We start from the raw sequence: 14,136 nt of genomic DNA, 5'->3' as shown, positions 1-14,136 counted from the left end.
CAAATCATGCGTGGGTATCCTCAGCACACCAAAGGCACGGAGTTGAGGAATGTGGCTGTTATTTGTTCTCAGCACTGTTGAGCAGCTCTGAATAGGAAACAAAGCCCTATAACCAGAATTACCAACCTTTGGCAAAGCTTCACCCTTCTGGTACGTGCTATGCATGGCACTGCGCCTTCCTCACGCAGGTGAGGAGCAACGAGGAGGTGAAATAGAGCTCCGGGTTTTGCCATTTGGACATCTCTGCACTTGAGACGGGTTGGCCAGTTGACGAGGCCATTAAAACTGTTGAAATCCACGCTTGTAAAGTCCTGTATTAAGCCCCAACTGCTCTTGTTGTGTCTCTGGGGGTTCGTCTGGGGGGTATGAACGACTTCACCTGCATGGCAAGACGGAGCTATGCAATTTAGTAATGTTGGCAGGATTTTTGGACACCATTTTATGTTGACTGTTGATTTTGCCTCGTAGCTTGTTTTCCCAGCTGATAAAAACAGCTGACCGAAATGCTTATTTATGTCATAATAATGACAGCCCGGCATTTCTAAGGGTTGACATCTGGTGTAATTTACTCAGGCTGGAAAATCGCCGAACCTGTTTTTTTTTTTTTTCATGAGGAAAGGTTTCTAATTTTTTTAATGGTTGCTTTCTTCCTCCTATAAGCTCATGACAAAGAAAATTGAAGCAAATGAGCGATGTAATGTGATATAATGAAGCAAAATTTTCCTCTTATCTGCTGGATGGTACCCAAGCAGTCATGTACCTCTTGCAAATAAAATATGGTAAAGAAAATAATAATAATAAAAAAAAAGAAACCAGCATTTTGCTCACCAGAGCACACTAGCATCAAACGGGATCTTTATTAATCGTGACTGCAATTCCTGCTACTTTGCTCTGTCTTTTAGTAAAACTGCCAGAGGTCAGAATATACACATTGGTCCTCTGTCTTAGCAAGAGCTGAGGAAAACCATATAGGACGAGATGTGAAGGTAAAGTTTAAGGGGCTGCTGCCAGGGTTTTCCCCCTTCCAGATCCTAAATGGTATCTGTGAAGTAATGGTGAGGTTTCCTGCAGGATTTCCTCCCTGAAGGGCAAATGTCATGGCAGTCTGCTGTAATAAAACGCACTGGCTTTGAAACCAGACGCTTAATTTACTTAGGGAGCAAGTGCGTTGTGCGCGGCGCCATAAAGTTACTTGGGAAATTTCGGAAACTTTGAATTCTTGTTCAATTTGTTCTCCCTCCAGGGCAGAAATACCGTGCCCGGGATAATGAGAGCAGACAGGACTCAAATACATCACTGTCTGCATAATTCTTACACTGCAGCTTTTTCTTTGAAAGTATATGCCCGCAAGGGTCCAAACTGCCAGAAGTGCTACCTCTGCTATTCTGAGCTTTTTCTTGAGCGAACTTCCCAACTGCGATGGCTAATTTTGATCGTCAGGTGGGAATCCACCCCATTGTTAGTGTGCCGGGTTATTTTCTGAAATGCATGTGGAAAATGTGCTGTATTTATTAGCTATTCACAGAGCAGCAATGGGGTGCAAGGCTGGTGGGTCACTGGATGCGTCTCTTTGCTGTGCTTCAGCACAGCCCGACCTGGCTTTGGCCAGGCCCGTAGCTGGGATTATTTCTCATTTTTCTTGACAACTCTATTGTACCTTCCTTTATGGGTAACGCTATGATATTAAATCTCCTGAAAGCAAAATAACTTTTTTAATGTAGTGGCACTGGGTGGCAGGGCTGTAATCGAAGTTTGGCTGCTTGCTCATTCTGGCTGAGTTGTGCACATCTCCCTCTTCCTTGGAAATCCGATAAAGCCTCCAAAATGTACCTCAATAAACCATTTTTTTGCGTGTTAAACTGAACAGTACCATCCCATCTCTCAAGGTCAGGCAGAACCAGATTTCCCCTGTATCCCATTCAGACAAGGATTAACTCAGAGGGGTTGCACAGCCCATAATAGGCAGGGTGAGGGCAGAGGGGCTGCCTGCTGTGGTCTGCAGGGAGATAACAAAAATAGCAGCCAGAGGGTGTATAAAAGTATATATGAGCTGAATAAGCATTAAATAACTGCATGGGGGTGGGACCAGCTGATCTCCAGAGGTCCCTTCCAACCTAAACCGTTCTATGATTCATTGACATTTCTGTCTCTTTCCACTCTATCATAAAGTATTTTGGTATTTACGTCTCTTCCGACATAGCTCGGATTCATGTCAGATTAATGGAGTGCCTGGCGCTGATCTGGATCCATACCATGTAAATTTAGGCACTTGATTTACTCATGGAAATGGATCACCCTGCTCGTACTATCGATGAGGGGCAGGCACCTCCTGAAGGGTGCTTCAGAGGGATGTGATGTCCTTCTCTGACCAAGTACTGGGATGCTTCAGTTTTATAACTACATTAACCGGGATGAACCCAGCTCTGAGCATCCAGCAACAGATTTATAGCAAAGTGAAACTTCTTTGCTCTAGTAGTAAACAACAGTTGGGGCTGGATTCGATCCAGTGTCCTTCACCGTAGAGGAATATCCTTCTGTGGTCCTTTATATCATCGAACAGGAGGTCTTCCAAACAAGCTTTCAAGCTGAACAGATTTGCCTTAGAGCTGCCTGGTATCTTTTCTGGGTCTCACTGAATTCCGCAAATTCGGTCTGATTTTTGTAGGGAGAGAAATTGTACTGAAAGTAACCCAGCAGCAGCTGTGATGGTGGCTGAAAATGGCCGGTGGCAGGTCTCTTAAGCCAAGTGCTCGTTAGAAATCCTACATCTTTTCAGGGAAAGCGTGACATGAAGAGCTGTATGTTCGCTGGACGGTGACGTATCGGTCTGTGCTCGTATCAGCAGAGGAGGTTGGGCTTGCACAGTGCAGACAGAAACCAGCTGAAGGAGCATGATGTGCGCACCAGAAAGTTCAGAGCGCATGCAGAGACCCTGGGGAAACCCAGCTGGTCACTGGCATGGTTCTGTGCAAATTCTGGACTGGTTTACTGGAACGTTGCTCTTCGGTGGCATGTACGACTTTTTGCCATTAACATAGAAAATATATTTTCAAGCATCAGAGTATGGCTTACATACATATAAATATAAGCACCTATAACTGTAAATGCTTTGTTTTAAGGGTTGTTTCTCCCAAGTTCAAAAAAATAACCCAACATCAAAGAAGAGAGTTGTTAACTCCTTTTTTTAGAGATAGAAAATAGAAAACACGTTTTTACATCTGAGTCGATGTTTTCTGGAGCCCATCTCAGCGTTATTGAATGACCACAGGGAAAGAAAAGTCTTTAATTAAACAGATGCCAATGGGTGCAAAATTTAAAGGCTTATGTTCCTATTAATCCTAAAAATCAATGTAGTGTGTTAGGTTGTCTAGTGACTTCTAGCCATTTACCTTTCCCAGATAAATTCGGTGTGTCTGTGTCCCGTGATAATTACAGGGACCTCCGGTGCTTCAATTTTTAAAAGGAAACATAATTAAGCTAAAAACGTAGAAGCGAAAACAGAAATAATTACTGGAGATTATGTATTTTCACAGCTGGCTGGAGCTGGAGGTGTTTAAGGCAAGATGTGCTACCTGGACAACCTTTGTGTTTCAGCCAGCGTTTTAGAGACTTGGAAAACCGAGAGCACAATCAGAAGCCATGAATATGAGAAGCCCTGGGGTATGAAACGGGGAGGAATTAAGCAGTGGGCAGGCTTCAAAATGCTAAGATAATAAACACAGGCTGAGGAACGGGACCCTGGAGCGGGATTGCCCTCGGTGTCGGGGACAGATGAAGGGTTCTGATTTACCTGAGGGAAAATGCCAGGGCGCCTTCGTTTCTCGTGAAATGTCAGATTTTACATTCTCGTTTTGAAGCTTCTGGGGATGTGAACCATGAGAATTGCCCCTCTGTTTAGATAACTTTGCTCTACATGGGAGAAGCCCCCTGCTCCCTGGCTGCTCTCTGGTATAGGACCACGGTGTGAGGAGCCTCATGCCCAGGGCGTTGGTGCAGGTCCCATGGGACGCCTCCTGGCCTCAAGATACTGAACAAAGAAGTAAATATTCCCTTGTAGGTGTCACAGCACGTAAGTACAGCATGCGGGAGGTGAGAGTAGAGACTTGGGAGCTGACAATTTGTTTTGACAAGTATTTGATTGAATTTGAAAGCGTACCTGAGGGTCGTGGCACTCCATTTTGGTTTTCAATTACGTCTTGCTATCACCAGCACTCCTCGGCCAGCTCTTTGATAAGTAACTTGCGAATGGGGACAGAACCATCCCTTACCATTACATTTGAACTTTTTCCAGTGACTTAATTGGATCCAAGGTCAGAATATATTTGTCTTTCAGGTCTTCTCATGAAAAGGCAGTGATAAAATTCATGGCTGCATGATCATTAAAACACAGCTTCGCGAAAACACTTTTTATTAGCATTCAGGGCCAAACCTCGGTGACAGGCGATATGTTTGTATAATCAAAAGGAAAAGTAACACTTTTCTGTGAATAAGAAGCTGTAACAAAGCTTTGAGAGACTTCAAAGTGCCATTTTTCCATAGAGCGCACACAAAAAAATGCATGCAACTCGGGGATGTTGTCAAAGAAACTTAAGAAAGGGAGTTTTGTCAGCAAAACTTAAGAAGGAGTTTCTCGAAGTATGCTTTTTGTGGCTAAAAGGAAAGGAAAGCAACTAAGCACCACACGGACACGTCGCAATGTCCCTTCCCATTCCTGCTTTCTGCATCTCTTCAGAAAGGGCTTCAGAAGTCCGTATCCGGGATTCTGCTCCTGGATCCAGACTCATAGACTCATCAGGGTGCCTCTGTCCCAGCAGGGTCCCCATAGCAGGGTGCCCAGCCCCAGGACCAGCCTGGAGATGTCCCCAAGGAGCCCCCAACCCCTCTCTGGGCAGCCTGGGCTGCCCCACACAGGAACGCGGCCTGGCAGGCAGGGGGAGCATGATAGTGCAGTATGCTGAGGGGATGAAGCTAAACTTCTTTCCCTGCAGCTCCTATTTATGTCACAGCTTATCTGTAACCTGGTTTTAAACGAGTGAACGAGGTGTGCTCTGGATCCTGAAGGGCACTACTAATGTTTGAGGTGCTCCCGTGCGGAGCAGGCCGCAGCCAGGGAGGTGGCAGGGGCAGCTGAAACAGGCGGTTTCTGAGAGGTAAGGACTAGAGACAAGGAATATTTGTCATGAATGTGAAGAAAAATAACTTGCAAAGCAGTGAGGATCTTCCCCACCATCCTCTGCCCAAGTCACACATGAGAAAGAGGAAACAACACAGAAGTGAAGATGAGGTTTGGTTATAGCCCATTGCTCAAGCCCTGCTTTCTCTGACCTCTGTCACCCTTTACTACATCTATAATTCCCGTGAAAACCAACTGGAAGCAGCAATGTTCTTCAAGGAGAGTGGAGAAGGAGACTTGGGAAGTCTCACTGTAACCTTAATTAGAAATCAATCCATTTGGGTGCTGGTTTTGAAATGTGCAATCCACAGCATTACTCTTCAGACACAAAAATTGCCAACCCCAGCAATATCTGGCATTCTTTCTTTCCTTTTGCGGACATTTCCATATCTTATTGTTTCCCCGGTCTTTTAAAAGGGATTATTTGGCATCGTCTTCCATCTTCGAGTGGTTCAACAGGAGCTTTGTGGCCATTTGTTTGCTTTCCAGCCCTCTCTCAGTGCTCTTACTTGGGCTTGGGGAGCTGTTCCAGTGCACCAGGCACAATGAGGAGCACCAGGTGGGTCTTTTTAGCAACTCACTCAGCTCTATACCCAAAATAGTGTATTTTATCTGACCGACTTAGCCCTTTAAATCTGAGCATTTCTGCTGGGGAAGGATCTGTATGATTTATACCTAAGGGGCCCAAGAGACACCCTCCAGGTTAATAGTACATTAAGAGAAGCAGGTACAGCCTGCACTCCCATGCCACCTTACTGCAGTAACCTGCATTCACACTGAGACTCGTGCACCTCTACTGCAGTTATAATTTTAGTATTATTATTATGAAAACGTTGGAACTGCAAAAAGGAGAGTATAAGAGGCTTCATAAAAAAAATATACAGAAAATCAGAGTTAAAGCTTAGAGAGGATCTGGTGCTCCAGTCATGGGCACAGGACCTCTGCCGGGCATTTTAATTCCCAATTGTGCACGCATGAAGCCAGCTGCACTTTTGGTGCCTTTTCAACCCTGAGATCACCTCCAGGAAGGTATTTCCCTCAGAGTAAGAGGGAGCTGGCTGCATTTGAGTGATTTGCAGGCACAGATCTCTCAGCACAAGGCAGCAGGGGAGCAGGCATTAACATTATTTAAAGTGGAATTTTTTAAAATATTCTGGAGATTTTGATTTTAATCTGAATCTTAATAGCCTAATTAATTTGAAATTATTGTGCCCTTTGCTTTATAAACTCTTAATCATGAGGCTCTCAGGCTGATATCGTCTAAGTAATCAGCATCAGTATACTCAGTAATTAAAGTGATAGCCAACTACAGGTGCTGCTAAGTGCTAATCAATTAAAGGCATTTGTAATTGAAAACCTGATTGAAGTATTGATAGTTGCTTTGATCCCTGGACCTGTAAAGTTCCAGTTGGTTTTCTTGCAGCTGACTGCGACCCTTTGCAAGTTTATGATGTTTAGCAGGTGTTGGGATGGAGGAAGATGAATTTACTGCAATATTTGCCATTCCTTGTGCTTAGCTGAAAAAAAATGCAACAGCTCCGAAGTGGTTTTATCGGCTGAGCCAATGTACGACAGCTTCTTGTAAATAACCGTGTCATCAGCACAAGAATGAGTTAAAAGAAATGTATTGCTACAGCTCTGAAAACATGCTAGATGGATTTTCCTATTGCAGTATTTTTTTTTTTCTTCCTTAATGAAAGCCTAGCATTCTGACTCTGAATGAGAAGCCAAAGCTTTGAAAATCTTCACGAGTATAATGTTCTTTACAAATAAAGAGCATTTCAAGTAAGTGGCATCTCTTAGTGACTTCAGAGGGTTTTGTTTTCAAACAGAGGTACAAAGTTCTTACAAGCTGGTTTGAATTTTCAAATGAAATGTCTAAAAGGGCCTACAATGTCTAACAATGCCTTAAATAGGAAAAGTTATCACCCTTTACTGCTTAGTTAATGCAAGGAGAAACTGAAAGCCAGATTCGCCTGTCCCAATTTTGACTTCTAGAAGTGAGATGCTCATGGTTAGGCCAGCTCTTCTGTGCCATGGGGAGAAAACGAGCAATCCCCTGGCCAGGTACTGGGGTTGTCTGCTTTGGATGTTCCTTTTTCACCATCAACTGGTGGGTTAAGTCAATTAATTCTGCTACCTGAGAGGAATCTCACATTTTTTAAATACTGAAATTGTTTTAAATGGGAAAGTTATTGGTCTCAGCACTTCCCATTAATGAAAAGAAAAATGCTGCCCTGTTTAGTGTTTAGAATCACGGAATGGACTGGGTTGGAAGGGATCTTCAAGATCATCTAATTCTTCCCCCTACCATGGTCAGGGACACATCCCACTAAACCAGGCTGCCCAAAGCCCCATCCAGCCTGGCCTTGAACACCTCCAGGGATGGGGCATCCACAACTTCTTTGGACAACCTGCTCCAGTGCTGCACAGCCCTCAGAGTAAAGAATTTCTTCCTAATATCTAACCTAAACCTCCCCTCTTTTAGTTTAAACCCATTCCCCCTTGCCTTATCACTGCATCCCCTAACAAAAAGTCCCTCCCCAGCTTTCCTGCAGCCCCCTTGAGGTACTGGCAGGCTGCTGTAGGGTCTCTCCAGAGCCTTCTCCAGCCTGAACAACCCCATTTGGAACCCAAACCCAATTTGGCATTCCACATCACTCACATAAAAAGCACACGTTTGCACTGTACATGATTATTTTTAAATATATAGAACAAAATCTCAGAAGCCGCTTTGCCTTAGAAGTTTTCTACATTTGAAGAGAGAAAATTCTGATTTTTTTTTCCATTATTTGTTGTCAAAGCTCACCATTTTCTGTTTGTTTTGTTCCTTTGCCATCATAAGCCTCTGCCCAAGGTGTCTGATTTGTCTAAGCCTTGTATTTGGTTGTGTTTCATCCTCTTTTTCTTTTCAAGTTAGCGAAGACACCCAGAGGCATTTTTTATCCTTAATTTTCTTTCACTGGGATATCTTCTTTGCTATCACCTTTTTTCTTTCTTTCTTTCTTTTTTTTTCTTTTTTTTTTTTTAAGAATGTGGCAATCAAGTGGTTTTAAGTATTTGATCATGCAGTTTTAATAAAATATCTGTTTGGAGACGTAGCTCAGAAGAGAAATACCCGGAGAAGATGATACTGGCTGGAAAGGTCTTCATACCTTAGCAGTCCTCCCATATTTTTTTTTCTCATTATCTTCTCTTGGGAATGAGAGTGGTTTTATGAAACACCATGGTTGGGAACTTTACAACTGCTCGTAGCCAAGGTAACCACCACCAGCTTCAGGGAGTATTTGTAAATTAATTTGCAGCTCCTGGCTTGGTTGAACGGTGAGAGCCCTCACCTGCGGGAGGTGGAGGAGCGAGGATGCCCGGGGTGCTGGGATGGATGCGGTGGGGTGGGAGAAACACAGCTCTCACCTTCAGCCCCTTCTCCTCTCCTTCAGGGGAAGGGGATGTGGTGGAGACGGGGTCATTTCCAATCTCCTACCTACTCCCAGCAGCTCTTTCTGAGCCTGGCCAAGTCCAGGGCTGCGCCCGAAGGCGTGGGATCAAAGGCGAGGATTCACGCTGCTGGGAAGCGGTGCAGCAAAGGACTTAAAAGAGCCGAACTGGTTGGAAATAAAAAAAGGATCCAAGCCTCATCCTTTCTGCTCCTCGGCTTGCAAACCATCACGTGAAAAACCCTGTTGTCTTTGCCCACCGGTGCCTTCAGATGTTTCTAGCAGGACTATGGGAGGTCACAGTGCATGCTGTGAAGGGCTCTCCTTCTTCTTTCCTTGCACGCTGCCTCCTGTACGAATAAAAATAATGCCTTTCAAATCAAGACACCCTCAATTCATCATCATCATCTGGGATCTCCGTAGGCTCCATAGGTCTGACTCGTAAATGCTTTTGACTGTCCAGATAAAGATAATCAGCTCCTGTGCCGCATGTGTGGTATATAACAAGCATTTCCCAGGAATTCGCCTGCTCTTTGAAGAGAGAGCTCACACCTAGCGAAGTGGCAGTACATTAAGCACCCTTTACTTCACCTCAGGATGCTTCGTTTCTTGCTGAAATCTATTATTTTGCAGTTATGCCAGGCTTAGCTCGTCTTATTGCACAAATGAGACATCGATTTCCATGTTTGCTCAAAGCCTGAAGCACTAGCCTCGCTCGAAAGCACACCTGAGGATTTGCTGTGTTTTTTTTTTTTTAAATCCAGTCTTTTTTTAAGTCCCTTCGTGAGACCTGTCTGTCTTTCAAAACGTATATACCCGATTTGGGAGATAATGCTTGGTTTCCAAGGTCTCCAAAAAGAGGACACAACTGGCTCCCAACCCTGCCGCCTTGCTCAGGAAATTCATTTCAAATCCCAGCTCGTGCATGGGTCGCGTTTGGACTGAAAAATTTCTTGCTGCTAGCCATACATGGAGACTAATAACCCGTTCTGTTGTTGCATGAAGTCATTGAGTTATTCCTTTTTGAACCTTTTCCAGCTTTTCACAGTGAGGTAAGTGTGTTCTGGATGCTTAATCCGCCTCCATTCACAGCAGCCCCTCTTTTACTTAACGAGCATTTACGTCCAGAGGTTCACGGACCAAGATAGACAAATGGTCTTTGCACATCCAGAAATGTTGATTTGATAAGATTAATGATGCTCCACATTTCTGATCAATTTAGAGATAATCCTTCTTTTTTTTTTTTTATACTGGTTTGGCGTAAACAATCATGAAAACATGGCAAAAACGTGAAAACGTGGAAAAACGTTGCGCCAATATCTATTCTCTCTGAAAAGGTTCATCAGATACAGTTGATCGGGGAGAGATGAACTGAAAGCTGTGTGGTCTGCAGCCTGCAAAGCACCGCCTGCAAGGGGATCCCGATGGAATAGGAAGGAAATATTTCCTTTCTGTGAGTCGCCCCTTGGCTAAAGTGGGAAGGATTAGAGCTCTCGCCATTCCTGCTCTTTCCGAAGCAGAAGAAAGAACAAGGAGCCCGGCAGCACGTTACTCATCGATTTTCCCGGATCAAAGGGGCACGTGTTAAGCACTATTGATAAAAAGCATCGCCGTGGTGGCCATGGAGACCAAGTTGAGGTGAAGTGAACTGTTGCTGTTGCAGTGACAGCTTTGGGTGGGTCTGGAAAGAACCCCCCTTTTCCCCTAATCAGAAGAAAGATTTATTTTTCAATCTACAAATCCTTCCTGCAACCTGCGTGAGCCGTGTGGAAGGTCCCTGAAAGCATTTCTGCCCCTCCTCTTCTTGTTTCTTCTCCATACATACTTCTTATCATCTCCAGCTTTTCAGGATGCCCCAGGTCCAAGGGGAAATAACTTTAGGGGGGTTCTGCTTTCACTCTTCCATGCATTGCTGGTAGCAAATGAGTTACCCAACGGCGTCCTCGGAGCTGTCAGCAGAAATGTTTTAAAGGCGCTCTCGGTGTGCTCGCATTCCCCCATAAACGTTTTATATGGGGGCAATTTCAATATGCAAAGCGACCAGGTCTGTTTTCAAAACAATCACTCTCGCAATTGAAAAACGGAGTTTGCTCTGCCCTAATGGAAGAACCCCAGCATTATTTCACTCGGCGCTGAAAACCCGAGGTATTGATTTTGAAATGTATAATTGATTGTAACCATAAATCACGGGGCAATATATGGGCAACATTGATTTTTTTCTATTGCAATAATTAATTTGGTATGTGCTATAACGTATTTATGCAGGGCCTAAGCAACTCAATAATGGTAATAAATTGTGTTTGGTCAAAAACTATCCACTGTGATGTGGTCAGCTTTTCTCTTTGTCTAAAAATGCATAATGAGGTGCTGTAAGAGCCGGTGCAGAGATAATTTCGAGGCCTTGCTCCATCAGAAACCCTTCACACCGTGAAGACCTTATATCCTGGTGGGTGAAACCCTCAAAGGACCGGAGACTTGCAGGGAAGTGCTGGTGCCCAGATTGTTTTAGGAGAAAAAAAGGTTGATGTACAATATCAGCTCTCTTATCAGTCCGGCCCGGTAAATCGAGTGCTTTTCCTGAGCAAACTGATAGAAGCTCTAATAAAGAAGAGAATGAAGAGACACACGGATGGACGTGATATGATGGAGAGGAATCAATACAGCTTTTGTGGAGGGAAGTCCTGCTTCGCTTCCCCATTAAAGTCCTTGAAGGAATCACGGAGCACGTGGGCAGGGAGATCCGGTTGATATCATTCTCTGGGGTTTCCTAAAGGCTTTCGATAAGGTCCCTCAGCAAAGGCTCCTGAAGAAATGAAGTTGTTAGAGTAGGAGAAAGGCACCTTTGTGATGAGCAACTGATGCGGTAGAGGGTGAAGGGAAGAGAGGCGTTGGCATTCCTGAGCTGGTGCACGGCGTGTTGAGGAATGGTCCCCCGTACAATCAAGACAAGCAAAGTTAAAACAAAATTAGTGATTGATCCTGATTAAAAGCTCTGATTCGGAGAAAATTCTCATACGAGTTGGGATCGGCAATAAGTTTTTGCCCAGGAGGTTTAACTGGCTTTACACGGATGTGGCGAGGGGGCAGTCGCATCTCTGTGGCCATCGGAGGGACTGAAATGGCACAAAACTCTTAGAAATGCTCAGGGTGATGAGTGCTACGGGCAAAAAGATGAGATTTTGGCACTTTGGGCTGGAAAGTGAAACGAGTCTTAGTGTCTGCTCAACCTTTATGGTACCATGGGTATTTTAGTGGCCTGTTGAAATGAAAAATTCCCCAAAAAGAAGAAAATTTAGCATATAAATCCATTATCTCTATAGCCATCCACTGCTGGCGAGTGCATAGTTTTCTTCATGCCATCACTTGAATCTTTTCCGATTTGATTTTGTCTCCTCAAAAATAAAAACTTGAATGAAAGTCGGTTTAAAAAAAAAAAAAAAAAAGCCATTTTCATTTCTTTTTCCTTACTTCATTCATTTCATCTGCTTTACTTTTGTCATTTCCTTGAAGAAAAAAAAAAATAAAATAAAATTCAGCAGTAATATCTCTTCTTTTTTACAGAGTATCAAAGTTAGCTGGTTGCCTCCACCACCAGGCACTCAAAATGGATTTATTACGGGCTATAAAATCCGACACAGAAAGACTACCCGCAGGGGTGAGATTGAAACACTGGAGCCAAACAACCTCTGGTACTTGTTCACAGGTCAGTGTTCACATGGTACAACCTTGCAAGGTTTTGATGAATTAAATGCTTTGGGAATAAAATATACTTTCACTTCAAGGGAACATTGATTTCTTTGCTGGCAGGTAGCATTTATTGTGTTGTACAAAGACAGTCTTTATATTATGTGTTTTTTTTTTTTACCCAATTTTTTCCTTATTTTTATTTTTTTTTCATATATTTGTCTCCTGGATTTTATTATTATCATCAGTGAATTTGAGGCCAAATTCCTCGTGTCCAATAGCTTCAACCTCAGATATTTTTTTTACACCACTCCATAAACATCCCCAATTTTCCTACGGGTGCAAAAATATCGATTTCCTCAGTTTCTATTTGAAGATTTTAGAGGGCAAATGCCTCCTCACAGAATAAAAAGTGCAACGGTGGATCATAACAAAACTGTAATTGCAATGAATGGAAGTAGCCAGGTGAGTGCTGTAGGGGTAACAGTGAATTCCAGGAGCTGAAAATGAATTTCACTTGCGTTCTTGCATTATGCCCAGACGTAAAAAGCAGCAAGGGAGAAAAATTAAACTTTGTCAAAGTCCGTGGCATCTTTATAACCGTGCCTTCACCTCAAATCACCTGTTTTATGTTTACTTTCACATATAAAGTGCAATCGGTGAGAATGAGAATTATTTCTGGATCGCATACTTCAGAATGGAAATGTTCGCTTACCATTTTGGAAGGAAAAGCAGGATTTCGTTTCAAGATCAAATAAAAAGCAAAAGCCGAACTTTTTATTTATTTATTTTGAATGAGGGAGACATTAAATATTGAACCCTCAACGTGGTTGTCTTACCTACGCTGCTGGCCCCGGTGCCTGCGGGATGATTTGTGGAGGCTGGTGACTAACAGCTGAACGAGAAACTCGTAGTTTCTGGGGAGAGATCGCATACCGAGGTCTTTAGCCAAGCTGGCAAGGAAAAATTTCCTGGCTAATAAAGCAGAAATAAAGTCCAAGTCCCAGAGCAAAGGCACAGACCTCTGACGTTCCCCATCCCCAGGGCTGGCGAGGTGGAAAGGCAGCGGGAGGTCACGGCCGTTGTCTGCTGGGCTGGGAGCACAGCACATTAATCTCCGTTGTGGTAGATCCCCACACCTCGAGCTCCTTCACATGAATTATTTTGGGTCTGGAGAGCTGCAGAGTCCCGTGGGACCACAGCCCCCAGCCCTCCCACCTACCCCATCCACCACTCACCTCTATGCAGTGGAAAACAAAGTGCTTTGCTTCCCAAAACGTGGCAATTTGGGCTTGGGAAGGCAGTTCAGAAATACATCCCAGCCTCATTATTACCTTCTGCATGCATATACTGTGATTGCCAGAGCCGCGTGCCTCTTCTAAATGGGCCTTTTAAATATTAACACGGCCACGCTTTAGATCTTCGCTGCCATCCTGCTTGGTAGGCAGGTGCTTTGCAGGATAATAAGAACATCTGCAACAGCACAGGAGTTTCGAGTCACAATGCAGCCTCTCAAATAGCTGCTAGCAATTCCAGAGTCACGTCAGCTAAATGTTAAAGCGCTCGTTTTAATTACAAGCGTTCTTCTCTGGAGAACGTCTGCAATTAAATGGGATGTTTCTTTTTTTTTTCCTGTGCATTTCTGTGGTCAGTATAGGCAAGGCAGAAAGGTAAACGTGTATCCCCACCGTAGGGCCTTGGAGGTCCTGTGGCGCATCGAGCCGTGCTGCAGCGATTGTTTTCTGATGGCTTTAACCACAAAGGAAAACATCTGTTTGGGAATTCATCCTTATTTCATAATATTGGAAAGATTTAGGGTTGTATTGTGTTTTTTTTTTTCCT

At 43.8% G+C, this 14,136-nt stretch overlaps 1 protein-coding gene across 1 annotated transcript in view; it reads left to right on the top strand.

Annotated features, from left to right (window-relative positions):
- Window positions 1–14,136, top strand: part of DCC (DCC netrin 1 receptor) — a 360,844-nt gene that overhangs the window by 273,394 nt on the left and 73,314 nt on the right. Inside the window, exon 13 of the mRNA XM_032206156.1 lies at window positions 12,172–12,313. Within this exon, the coding sequence (XP_032062047.1) occupies window positions 12,172–12,313 (142 nt within the window). The remainder of the gene's footprint in view (window positions 1–12,171; window positions 12,314–14,136) is intronic.

The sequence above is a fragment of the Aythya fuligula genome, chromosome Z (assembly GCF_009819795.1).
Source record: "Aythya fuligula isolate bAytFul2 chromosome Z, bAytFul2.pri, whole genome shotgun sequence".
Lineage (NCBI taxonomy): Eukaryota > Metazoa > Chordata > Aves > Anseriformes > Anatidae > Aythya > Aythya fuligula.
Note: the sequence above shows the minus strand (reverse complement) of the source record. Positions and strands in the feature narration are given on the sequence as shown.